The sequence below is a fragment of the Blennius ocellaris genome, assembly GCF_963422515.1.
Source record: "Blennius ocellaris genome assembly, chromosome: 5".
Classification (NCBI taxonomy): Eukaryota; Metazoa; Chordata; class Actinopteri; order Blenniiformes; family Blenniidae; genus Blennius; species Blennius ocellaris.
The window spans coordinates 27019994-27037185 of NC_137654.1; the positions used below are offsets into that span (position 1 = coordinate 27019994).

Here is a 17192-nt window from a genome sequence, read left to right on the forward strand (position 1 = left end):
AAATAGAGCAAACACAACCTGCTTGCTGAGCGCCTATCCTTTTTCTAACAACATTTCCCAGAGTCCCTTGCGGCGACCTTCTTCCTGAAACAGTGTCGCGAAGATTTGAACTTTCGCCGGAGTGTTCTGCGTTTATTGTGTGTTGGAGGAGGAGTGAGAGGAGGAGTGGTTGTTCCCATGACAAGCCCTCAGATCGGAGCTTTGCTCGCCGGGCTGCAGGAGCTGATCATGGGCAGCACTCTGGTGAAATGCGCCCTGACGGACCTGGGCGTCCAGTGGGCCGGCTGGGCTCTGGCCGCCGCTTTCAAGACCGAGAAGTTCTACGATCTGGCAGGTAATGTGGGGGAAAATAACCCTTTTCTGAGCCCAAACAGCAGCCATGTGCTGTGCGGTGTGGCACCATTGTTAGTTATTGATTATAGGAGATTATTGCAAAGTGACTCATGAGAGGAACGTCGCTGCAGAAATGAAATCAGTCAAAACATTTAATTTAACTATATTGTTTGTTAGTTGTTGGGGGTTTTATTTGTACTTTTCCTTCGTGTTACATATCGAGCATTATAAAACTTGCATTATCTAAAGCCAGTTTGTTGTGAAACCAATAGAAAGCTCCTCCTTCAGATTAGAAACCAATGATCTGCGCGTGCGTCAACAGAGGCGCGTGAAGTCGAAGGAGGACGGGGGGTGGGGGCTTTCTGCGGGCCCCAATAAGAATATACACCATTCATCTACAATTACACGATGCTCTGCATTCCCGACCTCAATGTTACGGCAGGAACAGAAGCAAAAAATAAACTTTATTGACTGTAACATGTTTTTAATTGTTACAGGGATTCGTGCACGTTGTAAATCAATAATTGATGCATTTAAGGCGTTTGACAGATATTATCTGCAGCAATGTTTGTTGTTGATTTATCTTTCTCATGCATAAATAGACCTATTTTTTATTTTTTTGCATTTATTTATTATTATTTATCTTTTTTTTTTTCATTAACCTTTTTGGTTTTGGACAAAATGAGCACGTGATTCACGAGATCAAACTCTGACACCTTCAGCACATTAAACGTTTACTCATTTGATTTGAAAAAGATAATCATGCAATAGAACGAACGGTGAAAAGATTAGTTGAATTTGTATCGTGGGTTTGATTAAGACATTACACGTTTGTGACGGCTAATAAAAAGCAGCGTTAAGGACACGACTAATAAGGAAGTTGCAGATTCAGACCCTTGCCTGCATTGAGATGCCCCCAAAATCCCGAATACGGCCAGTTCGCCACGACTCGTCACCCGCAGAGCGACTTACCTGTCGACACCTGCGACTGATATTATATTTCTGGTGTGTGTAATAGTCTCACAAGTAAATCACCTTGATTCTTCTCCTTCACTCGTCCTCTCCTGCTTCTCCAGTCCGCTCTGCGCTCCTGTATATTGTTACCCTTGAACTTTGGAACCAATAGTCTGCGGTATCCTGGGTAAAAGATTTATTGGACACGCCCTACGCTGCAACAAGTGGAGCCGTCCACCGTGTCCACATTCAATCCAGCGCCCTGAGTTTGCACTTCTCCCTTTCTCTCTCTCTCTCTCTCTCTCTTTTTCCAGGCTCTGGCACATTTATTCTCCTTGCACACTTGAGTCGAGTTTGGGGAGGAGCCAGTCACGCCCGTCAGAAGGTGCAGACTGGATTGGTGACGGCATGGGGACTCAGGTGAGAAGCGTTGTCGTCCACCTCAGTGACCTTCCTCTAAACTTCTAATAAAACTAAGTGGCATTAAGAGATTGCTTCTTCTTGTGTGAGTCTTGAGTCATTTCGGTGAAGCCGGGCTCCTCTGCGAGGTCAGAGGAGGGACTAACGGATGTGAAACTTCCAAGTCAGATATACCGTGGTTAATGAATAATGCCGTGGTTAATGTGACTGGATGTTAACTGGGTCTCTCTCTCCCTGCAGGCTGGGGACATTCCTCTTCATGCGGATCTTGAAGGACGGCCATGACCGCAGGTTCAACAATGTCAGAGAAAGCCCAGGGACGTTCTTTGTTTATTGGACAATCCAAGGTGCTTAAGAGCGGCGTTCAAAACCCCCCGCCGTCTTGTTGCCGCGGTCCTTGACCGGCTTCAGCGATGAGCTCCAGGGAGAGTCGCCCCGTATAAATCACTGTCTTGTTCCCACCTCTTTTGTATGCATTTATTCTCTGCAGGAACTGTTGGTTATAGTCCAACCTAAGTGCATTTATTTCACATCGGGATTACGGCGAGGTTTGTTGAAGATGATTCATTTTCCCATACTCCTTTCAGCCGTGTGGGTATTCATGACCCTCCTGCCCACCCTCATGCTGAACACTGAGAAGCGAGACGTGCCGCTGGGAACCAGGGACTACATCGGCTGGGGCATATGGGGCCTTGGCTTCGCCACCGAGGCGCTTGCCGACCAGCAGAAATGGTTTTTCAAGCGCGACCCGGAGAATGCCGTACGTAAACGAGCCGCTCTAAACTACATTAATGCCCCCACTCACTGAGCCTTAACTGCCGCGATGCCCAATTTACTCCTCTCTCTCTCTCCCCCCCCCCGCAGGGCAAGTTCATCCAGAGCGGACTGTGGGCCTACAGCAGACATCCCAACTACCTGGGAGAGATACTGCAGTGGTCGGGTCTCTGGCTCTCGGCCTCCTCCGTCATGCAGGGCCACCAGTACCTGAGCGTGGCGTCGCCGCTCTTCGTTTGGTTCCTGCTGCGTCACGTCAGCGGCATCCCCATCCTGGAGAAGCAGGCCGTGAAGAAGTGGGGCTCCGAGCCGGCCTTCCAGGACTACGTTAAGAACACTCCGCTGCTCTGGCCGTGGCCGAAGTTTTGACGTCGTTGTTTGAATATTGATTCCCCATGAAAGCGTTTTCACACAACTTTACATTTTTTTTTTGTAGTTGAGTACAATAAAAATGTTTGTCTCAAGATTGCATTTCCTTAACTCCAATGAAATTTCTGTCTGCTGGTTGATTAAGACATTTATGCATTTTATTTTGAAAAAAAAAAAATCCAAACATTTTGAATGCCTGCTATAATAAATGATTTCAAGATGTAAATGAGCCTGTAAAACAAAGCTCACGGAGACATTTTATCCATCCATCAATCACCGAAACCAATTTACAACGTGTCACCAATCACATTCACCTCGATTACGTGAAGGAAACTCATGTACGGAAAGGGAGAACATGCAAACCCCAATGTGAGCCAGTTTTCCAACTGGAGGGGAAAGTACACGCCCACTTCACTGTGGTTCTGCTGGGAAATTGGAAAACTTTGAAAAAAGTAATATACATTCAATCGGAAATGTGGATGATTCATGTGTAATGGTTGGAATTATTGCCTCAAGGTGAGAATATTCACAGTTTGCATGTTTTCTCATGATTAGAGGTTACTTGGTAACTCTAGAAATGGTTATTGGTGTGAGAATGTGAGGCGTATGCTTATTGAAATAGCTGTTTCCAATTCCAGTTTTAGATGTGCGAGGTGAATCTTTCTGTGCTGATCTGTGGATTGACGATCATGGAGTTGAAGTGTGTGGCTGCCAAAATCCAGTTATTCTAAAATTGTATTTCAGCTCGTATTCAAAATAAACACATTTCTCATGAGGAAAGGATCCATGAAAAACACAGTGACAAAAATTGTAAGAACTCCCCAAGCCAAGCACCATTTATAAGTCTGTGGCAGCGTATATAAAGTGTGGATTTAGTCCTGCACAGAAAAGTGCCTAGAAGTATCTCGAAAGCTTCACGATCGTCTCAAGTGAGCCATGAAAATTCATCTGAATCAAACCGGAGCATTAGCTTTAGCATTCGTTTTTTTTTTTTTTAAAAGAGAAAAGAAGTGTTCCGGTTCTAAAAGGTATCTGTGGACCTTCGGGAAGTCTTGCACATGATATAAACACAATTTAATCCAACTTCAGTTTGCAGGTGGAGCAAACTGCCAGTCTATCATAAAAAGAAAATGGAGACAATCTGACACGGTTTAGATGTTTCAGGGACACTAGTGGGAGAGATCCTAAAGCTTTTTCCCTTGGATTTCTTCTTTTTTTTTTAACTCTTTATAAAAAAAATCCAAAACAAAACCGAAACAAAGTATGGCGTTAAAACCAAGTACAAACTGGACTTCAGCCTATGCTTCTTTACTAGTGTTTGTTTTGTTGCATTATTTCCATTCTTATATTAGTCACAGTTAAGCCTTAGATTAAAAACTTACATTAGCATTTAATAGTCATTTTGACATTTTAGCCTTCCATTCTAATAAAACACTGCAGGAATTTCCCTCTGGAATCTAGTATTTCTATGCTATAACTGAGTAACACCAGCTGTAGGATATAGAATATAGATGGGATATATTTTAATTAGAAAAATCTATTAAAAGCATTTAATTGATTTCTTCCCCCCAATCAAAACTTCCTACATTACCCCAGACAAAGAACAGCAAGACAAAATGGAAAAAAATCAGACAAAACTTTTTTTTTTTTTGTAAATGCTAGAAATGTATTTTAGAAGTTCCATGAACTGCAAAGAGTGTGCTCATGTGCCAACAATCAAATTATGCCACGGTAACTGATCTGGTTAATATTACAAAGTAATTGCCTTTTGCAGGGGGATTGCTCAGAGGCAATCTCCCACAGTACAAACATTACATAGAGCCGTAAACACTGGAGGAGGCAAATAACCACATAAAGCAAAGATTACAGCCCGAGACAAACGAACCAGCAAACAGTTTCCCCCCCGATGATCGCAGCCAATGGGAGACGCTCTTTAGAAAAAAACAAAATAGATATACATCTATACGCACAACTGGTCAAGACTACGTGACGACTGGGAACACGCAATTCTAAACATTTACATCACAAATCACGACAATCCAAGCCGAAAAAAGAAATGAAATACAAAACGGCGGTGGAACTCACACACGCGTCCTGAAATGAAATGCCAAACAAGCAGTTTTTCCAACTTCTGAGTGACACATGAGTCGAAAAACTCCCCTTAAGAAAGGGGTTACAATAAAACTGAGCATATTTTCACACGTCTCACAACAGGTGGGGAAACGGTACGTTCTGCAGTCTTCTACGAGGAGCATTTAGCTAAAGCAACAACTCTACAAACACAAGGCTGCATAGATAGAAACACCTACTATTTGGTTAAAAAACACACACATGTAAATACACTCATTCCCCCTGTGAAATACTACAAATTCAGAAACACTAAAAAAGGAGGCTTTTATTATGTTTTGCACAAACACATCAGGTCGTTACTTCTGGCTGAAGACGGAGTGGAGATGAGCTGCTTCGTATTATTTGAGGAGAGGCGACGCGAAGAATTTTCCTTTCTGACCGAAATTGACGGCCGACTTGCTTTTGCTCCCGAACCTGCGGCAGACAGAGGACACAATGGAAATTATTAATTAGGACACATCGTCGGCAAAACGGGAGTCAATGACGGATAATGAGATTGTGCACAGTAGATTAAGTTCTATAAGAGACGTTCAAAGGAGTCAGCATTTATGTAAATCTGGATTACACATTTAAAAAAAGAAGCTTTTTATGCATTTTCCGCCTTGATTAACAGTGTGTCTGGGGAGTGAGAGGACGGCGCTCACCTGGGCGTCAGAGTGGACTTCATGCGTTGAGACAGGGAGCTGGAGGACGGAGTTTTATTGAACTGGTGCTCTGGGGTGGTCAGGGGACCCAGGATGCTCACTGCAACGCCACAGCCAAACATTACCACCTCGACCAGACAACACCATATATTCACTACCAAGGGAAGGGGGGGGGGTGGGGGGGGGGTGATAGTGCAAGCGTACCCGATCTGTCGGGCGTGGCGTAGCAGTTTGCGTTCTCGATGATCAGGTGGTCCAAGTTGGGCTTCTCGCTCTCTGCAACCACAAACTGGCTCCAGTAGCTGTCGGGCAGCGCCAGCAGCCGCTCCACCACCTGACCACGGGGGACATTAGTAGAGTTAAGAAACCATCAGGGTGATTTCAGAGGGTTGCCTCATCCTTCATCGTGAGCAAAAAGCGGAGGAGAATTATTGGAAAACGGCGCGTCAGGAGGATTTCCTCGTGTGTAAAATTACAGAAAGAGAGATGCGTGTCGGGAGCGATGTAATTCGAAATAAGTTCCTGATGATTGCTATTAATCACAAACATGCGCGGGCTAAAAAAAGCCATTTTCTCTTACTATACATTTTTAATGCCATATATTACTCAGATTTAAAATGCATGTTTAGTTTGAGTTTTCTCAAAGCAGCAACAATCTAACGTCATTATTATGCATATGTGATTCTCTCCAGTGGGCCTTAATGACAGTGATAAAGTCAGCTATTGTTGTGCTAATTTTAAACCTGCCTCTCTATGCAGGAGAAGTTCAGTGAAAAACTGCCATGTCAATACATCTCATTAGTATTAACCTCAGTGTTTCCACCAGAACGGTCAATCCTGCAGCCGCCCATCCGTCTTTCCACACAACTATTCTCATTTGGGATGACGGGACATCGGAGACGACGATGGGCGGGGGCAGGGTACACAACGTAAAGGTCAAGAGTCCGTGACGAGGCAACCGCACACACTTACACCTACGAGGGGCGGCGTGCCCGGTTAATGTAAATGCAAATGTCGGGGCAGGAGCAAAACACAACACCTGCCCGACCGAGACCCTTAATCTCCACCTGTGTCAGGAATCCAATGAGGAGGGGAGGGGAAGGGGGGAGGAGGGCTGTAAATCTACGACTGCGCCGAGAGCAGACACATTCTCACACACACGTCGGAAGATTTGTGAGCAGAGCAAATAAAAGGCGAGAGTGTTGCCATCCATCAGGGCGAGGAAACCCGCAGAATAATATACTGTCACGCCACATATTCAAACCAGGGGGGGCTTTGTTTTGTGATGCCATAATACAAATTGTAACGTACAGCACAGCTGGAAACAACCCGAACCCACCTGGAAATGTCACAGATGTTTTACTCATTTGCTGTCGGGATGCCAGCCTGGAGGACTGCGGGTGTCGGTGGATCAAGCAGCACAGCGAGCTTTAGCTTCAAAGTAAGAAAAACTGCCCCCACCCCCCCCCCCCTTTTTTTTTTTTGACATCTGAGCACAACGTCAGAATGCAGTTGCTAATGGCGTGGTGGAAAAAGTCCAAATATTGACGGACTACTTTATTAAAATGTGAGGGTTGTTTTTTTTCCCACCCCCCCTCTCCCTCCCTCCCTCCCTCCCTGTGCTTTAAACACAAACGCTGGCTGCTCCTTGTCAATATCACTGATGAAGCAGCTGGTAAATGAGCGCCTGCTCCCCGGATTTATGGACTCGTGTAAACACAAACACACCGGGGGACCACCGCCTCACCTTCGGCTGTCGTTTGGTGTCCTGCAGGATGGTCATGGGGTCCGGATTGGGGACGTTGTGACCCACGAGGGTCGGGCCGAAAATTCTGGCCAGGTTACTGATGTCCATCCTGGTGTCCAAACTCTCGGCGACTCTGAAACACGCAATACACAACGGATTTGCTCAAACGTTTCAAGACGGCGATAAATCAGATTCACTCAAGATATTTAGAAAATTCTGTGCGTTTTTTTTTTGCCCCAAAGCAACTACGGCCAATTAAACTCTGGGAAATTTAATTGGACAGCAACATTCAGTGAAGGTCGGTTTCAAAGATGAACCCCAAACACTGAATTCTTAACAGAAATATGCAAATGTGCAACCAAACTTCAAAAACAGTACAAGACTGTGATATTAAAAAAGGAGCGAAGCCACCAACCGCTGCAGATGAAGGACGAGGAACGCCAGCGTTTCCCTGTTGGCTTGCGGCAGGTCGGCGATGGTCTGGTACATCAGAGCGATGCTGTTGTCGTCATCTGGAACCTCTGTAGACGACAAAGAAAACAACCGTTAGTGGAGACCAAAAAAAAGAGTGGGACGTTTAGTGGATTTTGTAGCAAATTAAAAAAGAAAAAGAAAAATACACGTGGCTCCAAACAAACATGAAAAATGCCAACATTGTAGTAAGATGAAACTTGTTTTTTTTTGTTTGTTTGTTTATAGAAAACTGCCCAGCAGGGTTTTCCCACATCACTCGGATTAAATTGCAAAAACGAGCAAAAGTGTTTAGCGAGTGGCTGCGACTGCTTCGTGGTGGGACCGGCCTCAAGACGTACCGGCTGCGTTCATGAAGGGGCGGTTGAGGCGGAAGGTGACCAGCGGCTCCTTCAGGTTCCTCAGGAAGTCCTTGAGGAGGCCCGTGATGGCGTGGATGTCGTCCACTTTGCTGAGGACGGGGACACTCTTGCTGCGGAGGAATTTGTCTTTCAGCTCCCTCACGGTGCGCTCGGCTCCAGACAGACGGTACAAACCAGCCTGGAGGGTGGAGGAGAGGGAAAAAAAAAAAAAAAAAGAAGCTCCTTTTGACCTTTTCCTGTGACGGGGTTGCGACAGCCGATCATCTTTTGATGATGTCTCTACGTCTCCTTCCTCACAATAATCACCTGCATGTCTTCTCTCACTAAAAATCAATGAACTTCTCCTCAGCATCCCCTTTTCCTACATTTATCATCTCTCCTACATAATCAGACCACCTCCACGCCCTCAGCCCAGCCAAGATCAAAAGCCCTTATCATTTGGCCAGTGGAACAATCTCCAGACGAAACGACACCACTGGCCTGACAACCACCCCGTTGACCTCGCTCTTCCATCACACGTCCCTCCTCACACGTCCACTGGTTTCATACCGGTGGGCGGCTGCAGATGAAGGATGTGGATGAAACACTTCTCTAACATCACTTCTTTCTTTAACCTCTGGTGAGACTTCCCCCAGCAAAATTAACAGTAACGGCAATTCAAAATGTTTACTATAGAGTGATGGGACTATATTGTGAAGAAGCTTAATTAAGTTGAGAGTTTTTTTTTTTAGGGGGGGAAAAAAGAAATCCACAATTTCAATTTCATCCAGAGTGATCTCATCTTATGACACAATGTTTTTTCACAAATGCAGGCTTGCAGTGTGAATTCGTTGTTCAGGCTACTTTACTAGTAAAAGGGTTGCTGGCTTGCAGCGTTGCATTATTGATCTCTTGACTTGGACTGGAAGTCGTGTTCTCCGTTACTCTTTCATCACCAACAAGTATTGGGATTCCTCCTGGCAGAACGTGGATCCCATATCATGTCCGCAACAGAATGCAAGTAATGATTATTGCCATTGTGAGGCAACCATTTTCAAACAGACATACATGATTTTACAAGACATCAATTGTGACTGACCACAGTCCAGTAATGTTTGGTTAAATGCGAGATTAACTAAAACAATTCCTCAAAAATAAATAACAACATCTTTGACAAAAAAAACAAAAAAATCCCAAACCCTCACATTTAGAAGCAAAAAAGATATCACTTAAGTCACAGAAACAATAAATACTTCCATTTCTGCCATTGTGTGTACAAGGCAGTGACGCTCCAGCTCAAAATCTTGTGTCGCTAATTGGCGCAGGAAACAAAATCTGAAAAGTCACACCTGTCAGCTTTAAGAGCCACGCAGAGAAAGCACATCACGTACGAAAGCAACAGAGGGGGGCAGCCAAACGGTGGTGAATAGGAAGAAGCCAACACTTCATGACAAATTCAGATGGGAAAAAAAAAGAAAAAGAAAAAAGAAGTGCCATAAAAGGAGCCAAACATTAAACAAAGGAGGGAAGAGACGGCGCAGTCATACGGCAATCAACATATTTGGAGCCTTTCCGCAGCCCAATTACCAATTTAATCTTGCAGGAACAGATTGTAAAATCTTAGTTACAGCTCTCCCTTTCAGCTTGAGGGGAAGACATTAAAAATAACTGCCGGGATGTGCGCGGCATTACAGTGCTCCACATTGCTGCATAATATTAGGACCGCAGAACGACGCTCACCTCGTGCAAACCCCTCTGCTCGATCTCGCTGATGCAGTGGACCACGAGTAGGGGGATCATGGGCGAAGAGTCCGGGACGTAGTCTGCAAGGACACCCTGTGAACACGAACGCAAAAATAAATACATAAAATAAAAATAAGGGTAAACACACCTCCAGTGTAATTATAAAGCTTTTACAAACGTATGCAGACAAAATGAGGGAAAAGGGTCACCAACGCACCTCCCCAATTTTGACTGGGGTGCCACCCATGTTGGGGATGCACGGCAGGGGGCAACGGTCGCGACATTCGGGGTGAGAGACCACCCTGCAGTCGCGGCACTTCAGTGAAAGTTTGCCGAACTTGATCTTCTTCCCGCAGGGAACGCAGGACTCGGGCTTGATTACCTATTTACATAAACGAAGAGCAAAGCGGTTCAGGCACACGAATAAAAAAAAAAAATGACAGGTGCAAGCGAAATATATTTTTGTTTTAATTGTTTGCTTGTAAAGCTCAACATTTGCCAAAAAAAAAAAAAAAATGCTTCAAGAGTCCTTCAAGGCCTTTTGCACTGCTGCTGTGATCATTTTTCAATGTCTCGACATTTTGTCAAGCAAATAATTCATGGGATTGGCTCCATCTAATATAAACAAAGAGAAATGGGGCAGCCATCATACATACATGAGTTCACAAAGAACTGCCGCAGGGGGGGAAAAGTCGCATATGAACATTACCGGATGAGTTTTAAACACATTAAAAAGAATGAAAATGCGACATGAATCATTTAGGGGCAAAAATGTGCTTTTTCCGTTACGGGGACCGACGTTGGTTAAAATGGACAGACTTTCTTACCGTTTTGGTGACAAACTCATGAAAACGGACGCCGCTTTTGCCTTGAGGGGTCCTGGGCATCACTCTCTCTTGCTCGGGGTCGGCGGGCTGCTTGAAGACGTCCTCAGACTTGACGGATTCAGAATCCCACTCCATTGCAGCTGCAACACAGACGCAGGAAATCAACGCCTGCACTGTGTGTCACACCGTGAACATTGTGCGGCAAGGACTTTTTTTTTTTTTATTATTATTGCCGGCTACTCCGATGAGAGAGCTCCTCGTTCTGATCTCACCGGCCAAGTTACGGAACAAGGATCTGGTTTTGCTCGAGGGTCAAATTAGGCAAATGAGAATGTACAACCTTATTGGAGTGGGCTCAGATAAAATCCCCAAGATGATCAAGTCATGTAAAAAGACATGGTTTCTGTGATGCCCACAGAATTAAAAACCTTCAGGATCCTTCAGAGGTTTAATATGGATTTTTTTCTCTCTCCGACTAGCACTAAGCCAAATAGAAAGAAATAATTCTACAAATGTGCTCAAATAAAATTCAGAGAAGCAAGCAGGAATTTGACTGGGGAGAACTGATTTAAGTGTCCAAGTTGCTTTTGCTGAGAGGAGTGATGCATGACGACCCCAAATCTAATGGCACTTTCTTGACATATAACTGCCGTCATGGTAAACAATTATTCTCTTAGGAGTAGGCTACCATTTCTGTTACATTAGAGAAACTTTGAATTAAGTTCTGTGTTATTTTCCAAAGCTCACTCCTGGAGGCCTCGTCGGCACGAGAACGATTTAGGTCACGCAACCAGAAGACATCTTACCGGTCTTTCTCCTACTGCGAGTCCAGTAAGGAACAGCCTCGATATTACAAACTGCCTCCACAGGCCCACCGTTCGCAGGAACAGTCACTGTGGTTGTTGTCACGAGGCTTTCATTTCCCTGTCACACAAAAAAAACAGTTATTTGGAATGACGTCATACAAATGGTACGAAAATTCCAACTTCCTGTTGTAATAAAAGTCACAATTTCTTTTCAAATTCAAAATTGTTGCACATTCAAGTGCCTGATATGTCAAGATATTTTATCAGAGCATTTTCATACTTTGAATGGACAAAATAATTACCATCGCTGAAGTCAATCCAGTTGATCGAGACCTTTTGGAAGCAGTTGGAGGACCTTCAATGTGGTTTCTCGAGGAGCGCTGGAATACGGGAAGAAATACGTACATTAAACCCAGGAAAACTTTAAACCCAGATCACTTTTCAGTTCCCCGGCCTTTAAATCTGTGCAGCGCCGACATCATGAACGTACCCGCTTTTCTCGCTTCTTGAGTCGCACTGTCCTCACTTGGGAGGAATCCCAATCCTGTCAACAATCAAAATCAGAGACGTCAATCAAAAAGTCCAGTAATTTCACGTCAATGCCGGACGGTGGAGAAAAACAAAAAACTTGCCAGAGAGTCGTCCGTTTTGTCGAAGCTGATGTCCGACAGGATGGAGGCGGACTCGTCTATTGTCACGAGTCTGTGAGGACAGAAAGAACATAGTCAATATAGTTGAATTACTCGCCACACATTAGGTTTGTTCAGAATAATCTATGGAAAACATGTGAGCAAATGCTTCTCGTTAAAAGAAAACTTTTTTCCCCATTAATAGAAAGGCTGTGAAAATGAAACAGGAGCACAGACCAGAAATCAAGATCGAGAATTGTAAACATCTTGTATTTATACGTTTCTTGCCTTCGGCTGGTATTGAGGTGGGGGGTGGCCTGACAGTTGGTGCTGAGGAAGGCCAGGGCCGAGCGCTGCTCTGCGCTCAGCTGGATGCTGTTCGAGGATCCTTCACTGGTCAGGAGGTCCCGGATCAGCTGGATCTGACGGTCCTGCGTTGGACAAAAAAAAAAAATCCAAGACGTGAGAGCCGGCGGCCAATCGAGCCCAACAGGACAAACGTCAAAAAATAAAAAATAAAAAATGCACGCGCTTACCAGCTTTTCACACTCCGCTTCCGCTTTCTGCCTGCGGCGGATCTCCACGTCCACCTGGTTGCGGGCGTGTTTCAGTTTGACCACCAGAGACCCCTTTTCCGTCTCGGTTTTGGTGAGAGACTCCTTGCAGGAGCCCAGCTCCAGCTCGGCCCGGAGCCACTTGCGACGGCAGTCGTCGAAGTTTTGCGCCATCTGAATGAAGTCTGGTGGGGAAAGAAAAAAGAAAAAAACTAAACAAGAGACATCGTGTAACGAGGCGGACAACAACACAAGAGGAAGGTGCAGTTAAAACGATAAGGCCAAGAGCCATAAAACACTCACTGGGTTCAATGTTGTCGTTGAGGAGGTCAACGTGCGTCCTCATCGTGTCGTACAAGCCCTGCAGACTCAGCACCGCAGTCTCCATGGTGAAGTACGACTTTAACCTCTTGGATATAAAAACAGGAAAGAAACAACACGGGATTACCGGAAATGGAATCGAACGCTATTTTAGTTTGTACCCCCCCAATACTATTAATGAATGAATCTGAACATATAAAACAAAGCTTCGTTAAAGTATCTGCTCTTTGATTTCTATCATTTTGTGTCATTTCGGAACATGAAAATAACTTTAAACGCGAGAACTTTTTTTTCCTTCCCCTTTATGAAATGCGATACGACGGTTACTTTCTGACAAAATTATCCCAGCCGTTTTGACACACAAACAACACCCGGTTATACAAAACTCACCGGTGTGGAGAAACGCTGTGCAGTTTAACCTCTCGGCGGCGTGCAGAAACAAACACACAGGCTTCTTTTGACCCCGTCTCTCTCGCTCTCTCCTCAATGAGCTCAGCGCACCATTGTACTCATCGTCCCGCAAGCCGGAATCGTACTGTGCGCGTTACGTTTCAAATTCCGCGACCAGCCAATCAGCGAGTAGAGCCACCGTGACGTCATCAGAACGGAAAAGAAACCACTTCGAAATAAAAGCTTTATTCATAACGGTCACTTAACAAACAGAAGAAAAAAAGATATGTTGTGATGTAAATCGGGGAAAATCAGAATTGTATTACTAATTAATTTTCTATAGAATTTCAAATAATAATGTGTATCACAGTAAATATATATTTCGGTCAATAAAGTGAAAGAAAAGGATAGAAATATTCTACTTCCGGTCAACACTTTCAAAACTGGTTAATGACTGTTTTTTTTTTTTTTTTTTTTTAAATGAAGTGGAAAAATGAAGACAGACCGCTCTTTATTCTTCATGGAGGAAGTTTGCATCATTATTGAAAGTGTACCAAAAACTATAACGTTCACTGGGGTTAGGCTTTAGACTGTTGCAACTGTAATTACTACATTACTTGCATGGCATTTATAGAAATTACTCTCACGTATTATTTTTTTCTTGTTTTGTCCAATCTAGTGTAAGAACATTACTGAAATGACACAAATGTATTCATTGATTTTATCATACTTTACTTTTGACAAAGAAGCTCTCTACTGTATTTGGAGGTGAAATGCTGATACAGTATTAAACAGTATAGCTAAAAAAAAACACAACAAAAAAACCTAATACTCACTTCTTTAAAATCAGACTATTAAACAATAATATTCACTGAGGCCTTCCATTAAATCCATTATCTTAATAAAGTTTTTAGTTATTTATTCCTCATTTTATGCCTTTATTGTTTGTTGTAATATATTTCATATTCTTAGTTGCTTAATATTAAGATTCTTTATCACCTTGTTTTAATGTATTTCCTTTATTTCCTCGTAAACCACTATGAGTGTGTGTTTTGCCTTGTGTCTGAATGGAGCCATAGAAAGAAGTTTGTCTCACCATGTATGCAAGATGATTGCAGATGTTTAATCCATCAGACAGAGACATGCTCATGTGATGTTGTCATGGCGATATATAGGTTTTGCTCCATGCTTCATGATTTTTCTCTCGCGACGTTCCCGAGTTCAGTGATGTTCTTGGTTTTCCTCTTTTAGTTTTCATACATTCCTGGCTTTATATCCCCCCCCCCCCCCCCCCCCGCCTGGGGGGGTCAGGTCAGTGTGTTATTGCTTCACCCTCGTGTCCTCCTCTGTGCTCCCTCATCTCACCAGATCACATTTGATCGTCACCTTGTTCCCCCCTCCGTGCCTCTACGCGTCATCCTTGTCAGTTTCTCTGTTCTGTTTACTTGTTGCTCCTCATCGGTATGCCTTGTCTGGTTCTCTTGGCCTACTTCTCAGAATCTCTTCTTCCCTCTTGGATGTTTGGCGCTCCCTTCTGTCTTGGCGTCTCTTTCCCGTTGTGTCAAGACTCTCTGTCTTTTTTTGAATTGCCACATCTTCATCAGAGGCTGGCTGTCTTTTGTTTTTGAAAAACCATGTCTCCACATTGGGTATTTTCTTTGCGACAACATGATGTCGCTATTCAGAGTTTATTTACAAGGATAAAAACCCTTGAGTTGTATCATCTTGCTGTCAATACAATGATCGCTCTCAGTTTAATAGAGACATAGATCTAAAGCACAGCGCGATGACCAACCATGGCTAAAACCCCAAATATTAAATCCGAACTTTAGAGTGAGAGTTTTCTCAGTTACAGCCAACTGAGATCACTGACGAGTAGGCGTGAGTGTGAGCAGAGACAGTTTTATTGATATCAGTTCATCACGGGGTAATAAGAGAGAAGCTGCTTATGATGAGAGGACCGAATGTTAAAGGGTAAAATATTTCAGAGCTTTGGATAAGGCGGGATGTTAACTGCTATAGGTATTTATAAGTAACAGGTATCAGATTATGTTAATGTACAGCTATTTGTTTTATATTTGGACTTTTATTCATGTTGTCTACATGAATAAATACAAACAATTTAGTTTTATGTTGAGACTGCCAAGTATTTGAACATTAAAAATGCAAACACTTGTCTTCTTGATGGTACAGCCTCAACCGATAATGTTGTCTTTAATAATATTGAGTATTATTAAGAATCATTTACTTTGTGAGGGCATATCTGATGTTAAAGCTGCTGCACTGGATCATTTTTAAATTGTACACATCTGATACGATATGATGAAGTGGCCAATTGCATTTGAATGCACAATGACTACACTGTTAAGCAAAGCTAAACAAACATCAATTTCAATCATTTGCCAAGGATTTCCTCAAGGGATTAATTAAGTACTTGTTATTTCTGGAAGAATAAATAAAAAAAACTTGTCGATTGGTTAAACTGAAGTAAGTGTACATCAGGTAAACAAAGACTATGTGTAATTCTGGCAGTCCTGCAGAGCTCAAATAGACCTTGCTTTCTGACTTAAATATCAATCACAGCAAAATGTAAATTACAGGAAAGCCTTGAATGAGTTCCAATGCGCTCTTCAACTATATTATTTGTGCTTAAGTTATGAAGATATATGTGAAACTGCGCCTAAGCATTTCTGCAGGTCCCTGACGATTAATTCTATTGAATACGCTTTGTATTATATAACATTATTATTTTGTATTGGCAACAACATCAGATGAAGTGATCAGGATGAATGAGATCTCACGTGCACGTTCAGGCCAGTGAATTATGGCCCCAGCCACGAAAGCCTACGTGTGCTTTTCAGTTCAACTGGTTTTTCATGATTGACAAAATATTTTATAGTCTTATAATTAGTCATTTTGACTGTCGACAGGAAGCGCTGAAACAGCTTGAGCCCCCGATTGTATATCTAGTCAGCCAACACCTTGTCATGATTAATTTCTGAGCCAATCAATAGGATGTAAGAAGATTGGAAATAGACGAGCGAATCAAAGAGAGTCACCCCAGTAGAGAGAGAGAGAGAGAGAGAGGGAGGGAGGGGGGTGAGGGAGAGGGAGAGAGAGAAAGAGAGGGAGAGAGAGAAGGGATGGGGTAAAGAGGAAGGGGGGTGAGGGAGAGATCTAGAGGGAGAGGGTGAGAGGATAAGGATAGAGAAGGAAAGAGAGGGAGAGAGTGAATAGAGGGGCAGAGATAGATAGATAGATAGATAGATAGATAGATAGATAGATAGATAGATAGATAGATAGATAAAGATAGTATGTTTGTGAGAGAGGGGAGAGCAACAGAGAGTGGAGGGAGAAGAGAGAGAGGGGAGCAAGAGAGAGAAAGATAAAGAGAGCGAGAGAGGGAGAGAGAGCAAGAGATAGAGAGAGATACAGAGAGAGAGAGGTGAGCAAGAGAGAGGGGGAGAAAGAGAGAAAGATAAAGAGAGCGAGGGGGTAGAGAAGAGAGAGAGAGATACAGAGAGAGAGAGAGAGAGAGAGAGAGAGAGAGAGAGAGAGAGAGAGAGAGAGAGAGAGAGAGAGAGAGAGAGAGAGAGAGAGAGAGAGCAACCAGTCCACAGAAGACAAACTTGCGAGGAGCAGAGCAGCAGAAAAAGCTCCGCAAGACATCAGCTTGTTCGTTGTGCAGCTTCTCGGTGGTTCGAGGCTCCGGTGGAAGCGGAGCTTGTTGCGGATTACA

General features: G+C 43.6%; 2 protein-coding genes across 2 annotated transcripts; one reads left to right on the plus strand and one right to left on the minus strand.

The window, feature by feature from the left end:
• Positions 1 to 105: 105 nt before the first annotated feature.
• On the plus strand, positions 106 to 2945 carry LOC308130704 (uncharacterized protein). The gene is made up of 5 exons (XM_080497139.1): positions 106 to 334; positions 1602 to 1707; positions 1948 to 2054; positions 2295 to 2467; positions 2572 to 2945. Exons 1-5 carry the CDS (start codon positions 178 to 180, stop codon positions 2848 to 2850), a joined length of 822 nt encoding a protein of 273 aa, XP_080353265.1. The 5' UTR covers positions 106 to 177; the 3' UTR covers positions 2851 to 2945.
• A 1616-nt stretch (positions 2946 to 4561) lies between these two features.
• racgap1 (Rac GTPase activating protein 1) lies at positions 4562 to 13569 on the minus strand. Its single transcript, XM_080497404.1, has 17 exons — positions 13454 to 13569; positions 13046 to 13151; positions 12725 to 12927; positions 12468 to 12619; positions 12192 to 12261; positions 12050 to 12103; positions 11862 to 11939; positions 11560 to 11677; positions 10754 to 10893; positions 10144 to 10308; positions 9924 to 10019; positions 8184 to 8382; positions 7787 to 7892; positions 7372 to 7504; positions 5829 to 5958; positions 5625 to 5724; positions 4562 to 5394 (listed from the first exon to the last, which is right to left on the minus strand). The coding sequence occupies exons 2-17, from the start codon at positions 13128 to 13130 to the stop codon at positions 5319 to 5321; spliced, it is 1905 nt and encodes a 634-aa protein (XP_080353530.1). The 5' UTR covers positions 13131 to 13151; positions 13454 to 13569; the 3' UTR covers positions 4562 to 5318.
• Positions 13570 to 17192: the final 3623 nt, after the last annotated feature.

Bases quoted from the DNA above. Each gene is read 5' to 3' on its own strand.
- LOC308130704 (XM_080497139.1), top strand. From the start codon at position 178: ATGACAAGCCCTCAGATCGGAGCTTTGCTCGCCGGGCTGCAGGAGCTG. The intron at 335-1,601 runs GTAATGTGGGGG...CTCTTTTTCCAG, and splicing joins GAAGTTCTACGATCTGGCAG to GCTCTGGCACATTTATTCTC. The intron at 2,055-2,294 runs GTGCTTAAGAGC...TACTCCTTTCAG, and splicing joins TGTTTATTGGACAATCCAAG to CCGTGTGGGTATTCATGACC.
- racgap1 (XM_080497404.1), bottom strand. From the start codon at position 13,130: ATGGAGACTGCGGTGCTGAGTCTGCAGGGCTTGTACGACACGATGAGG. The intron at 12,104-12,191 runs GCAAGTTTTTTG...GATTGTTGACAG, and splicing joins ACAAAACGGACGACTCTCTG to GATTGGGATTCCTCCCAAGT. The intron at 10,020-10,143 runs GTGCGTTGGTGA...TCGTGTTCACAG, and splicing joins CCCCAGTCAAAATTGGGGAG to GGTGTCCTTGCAGACTACGT.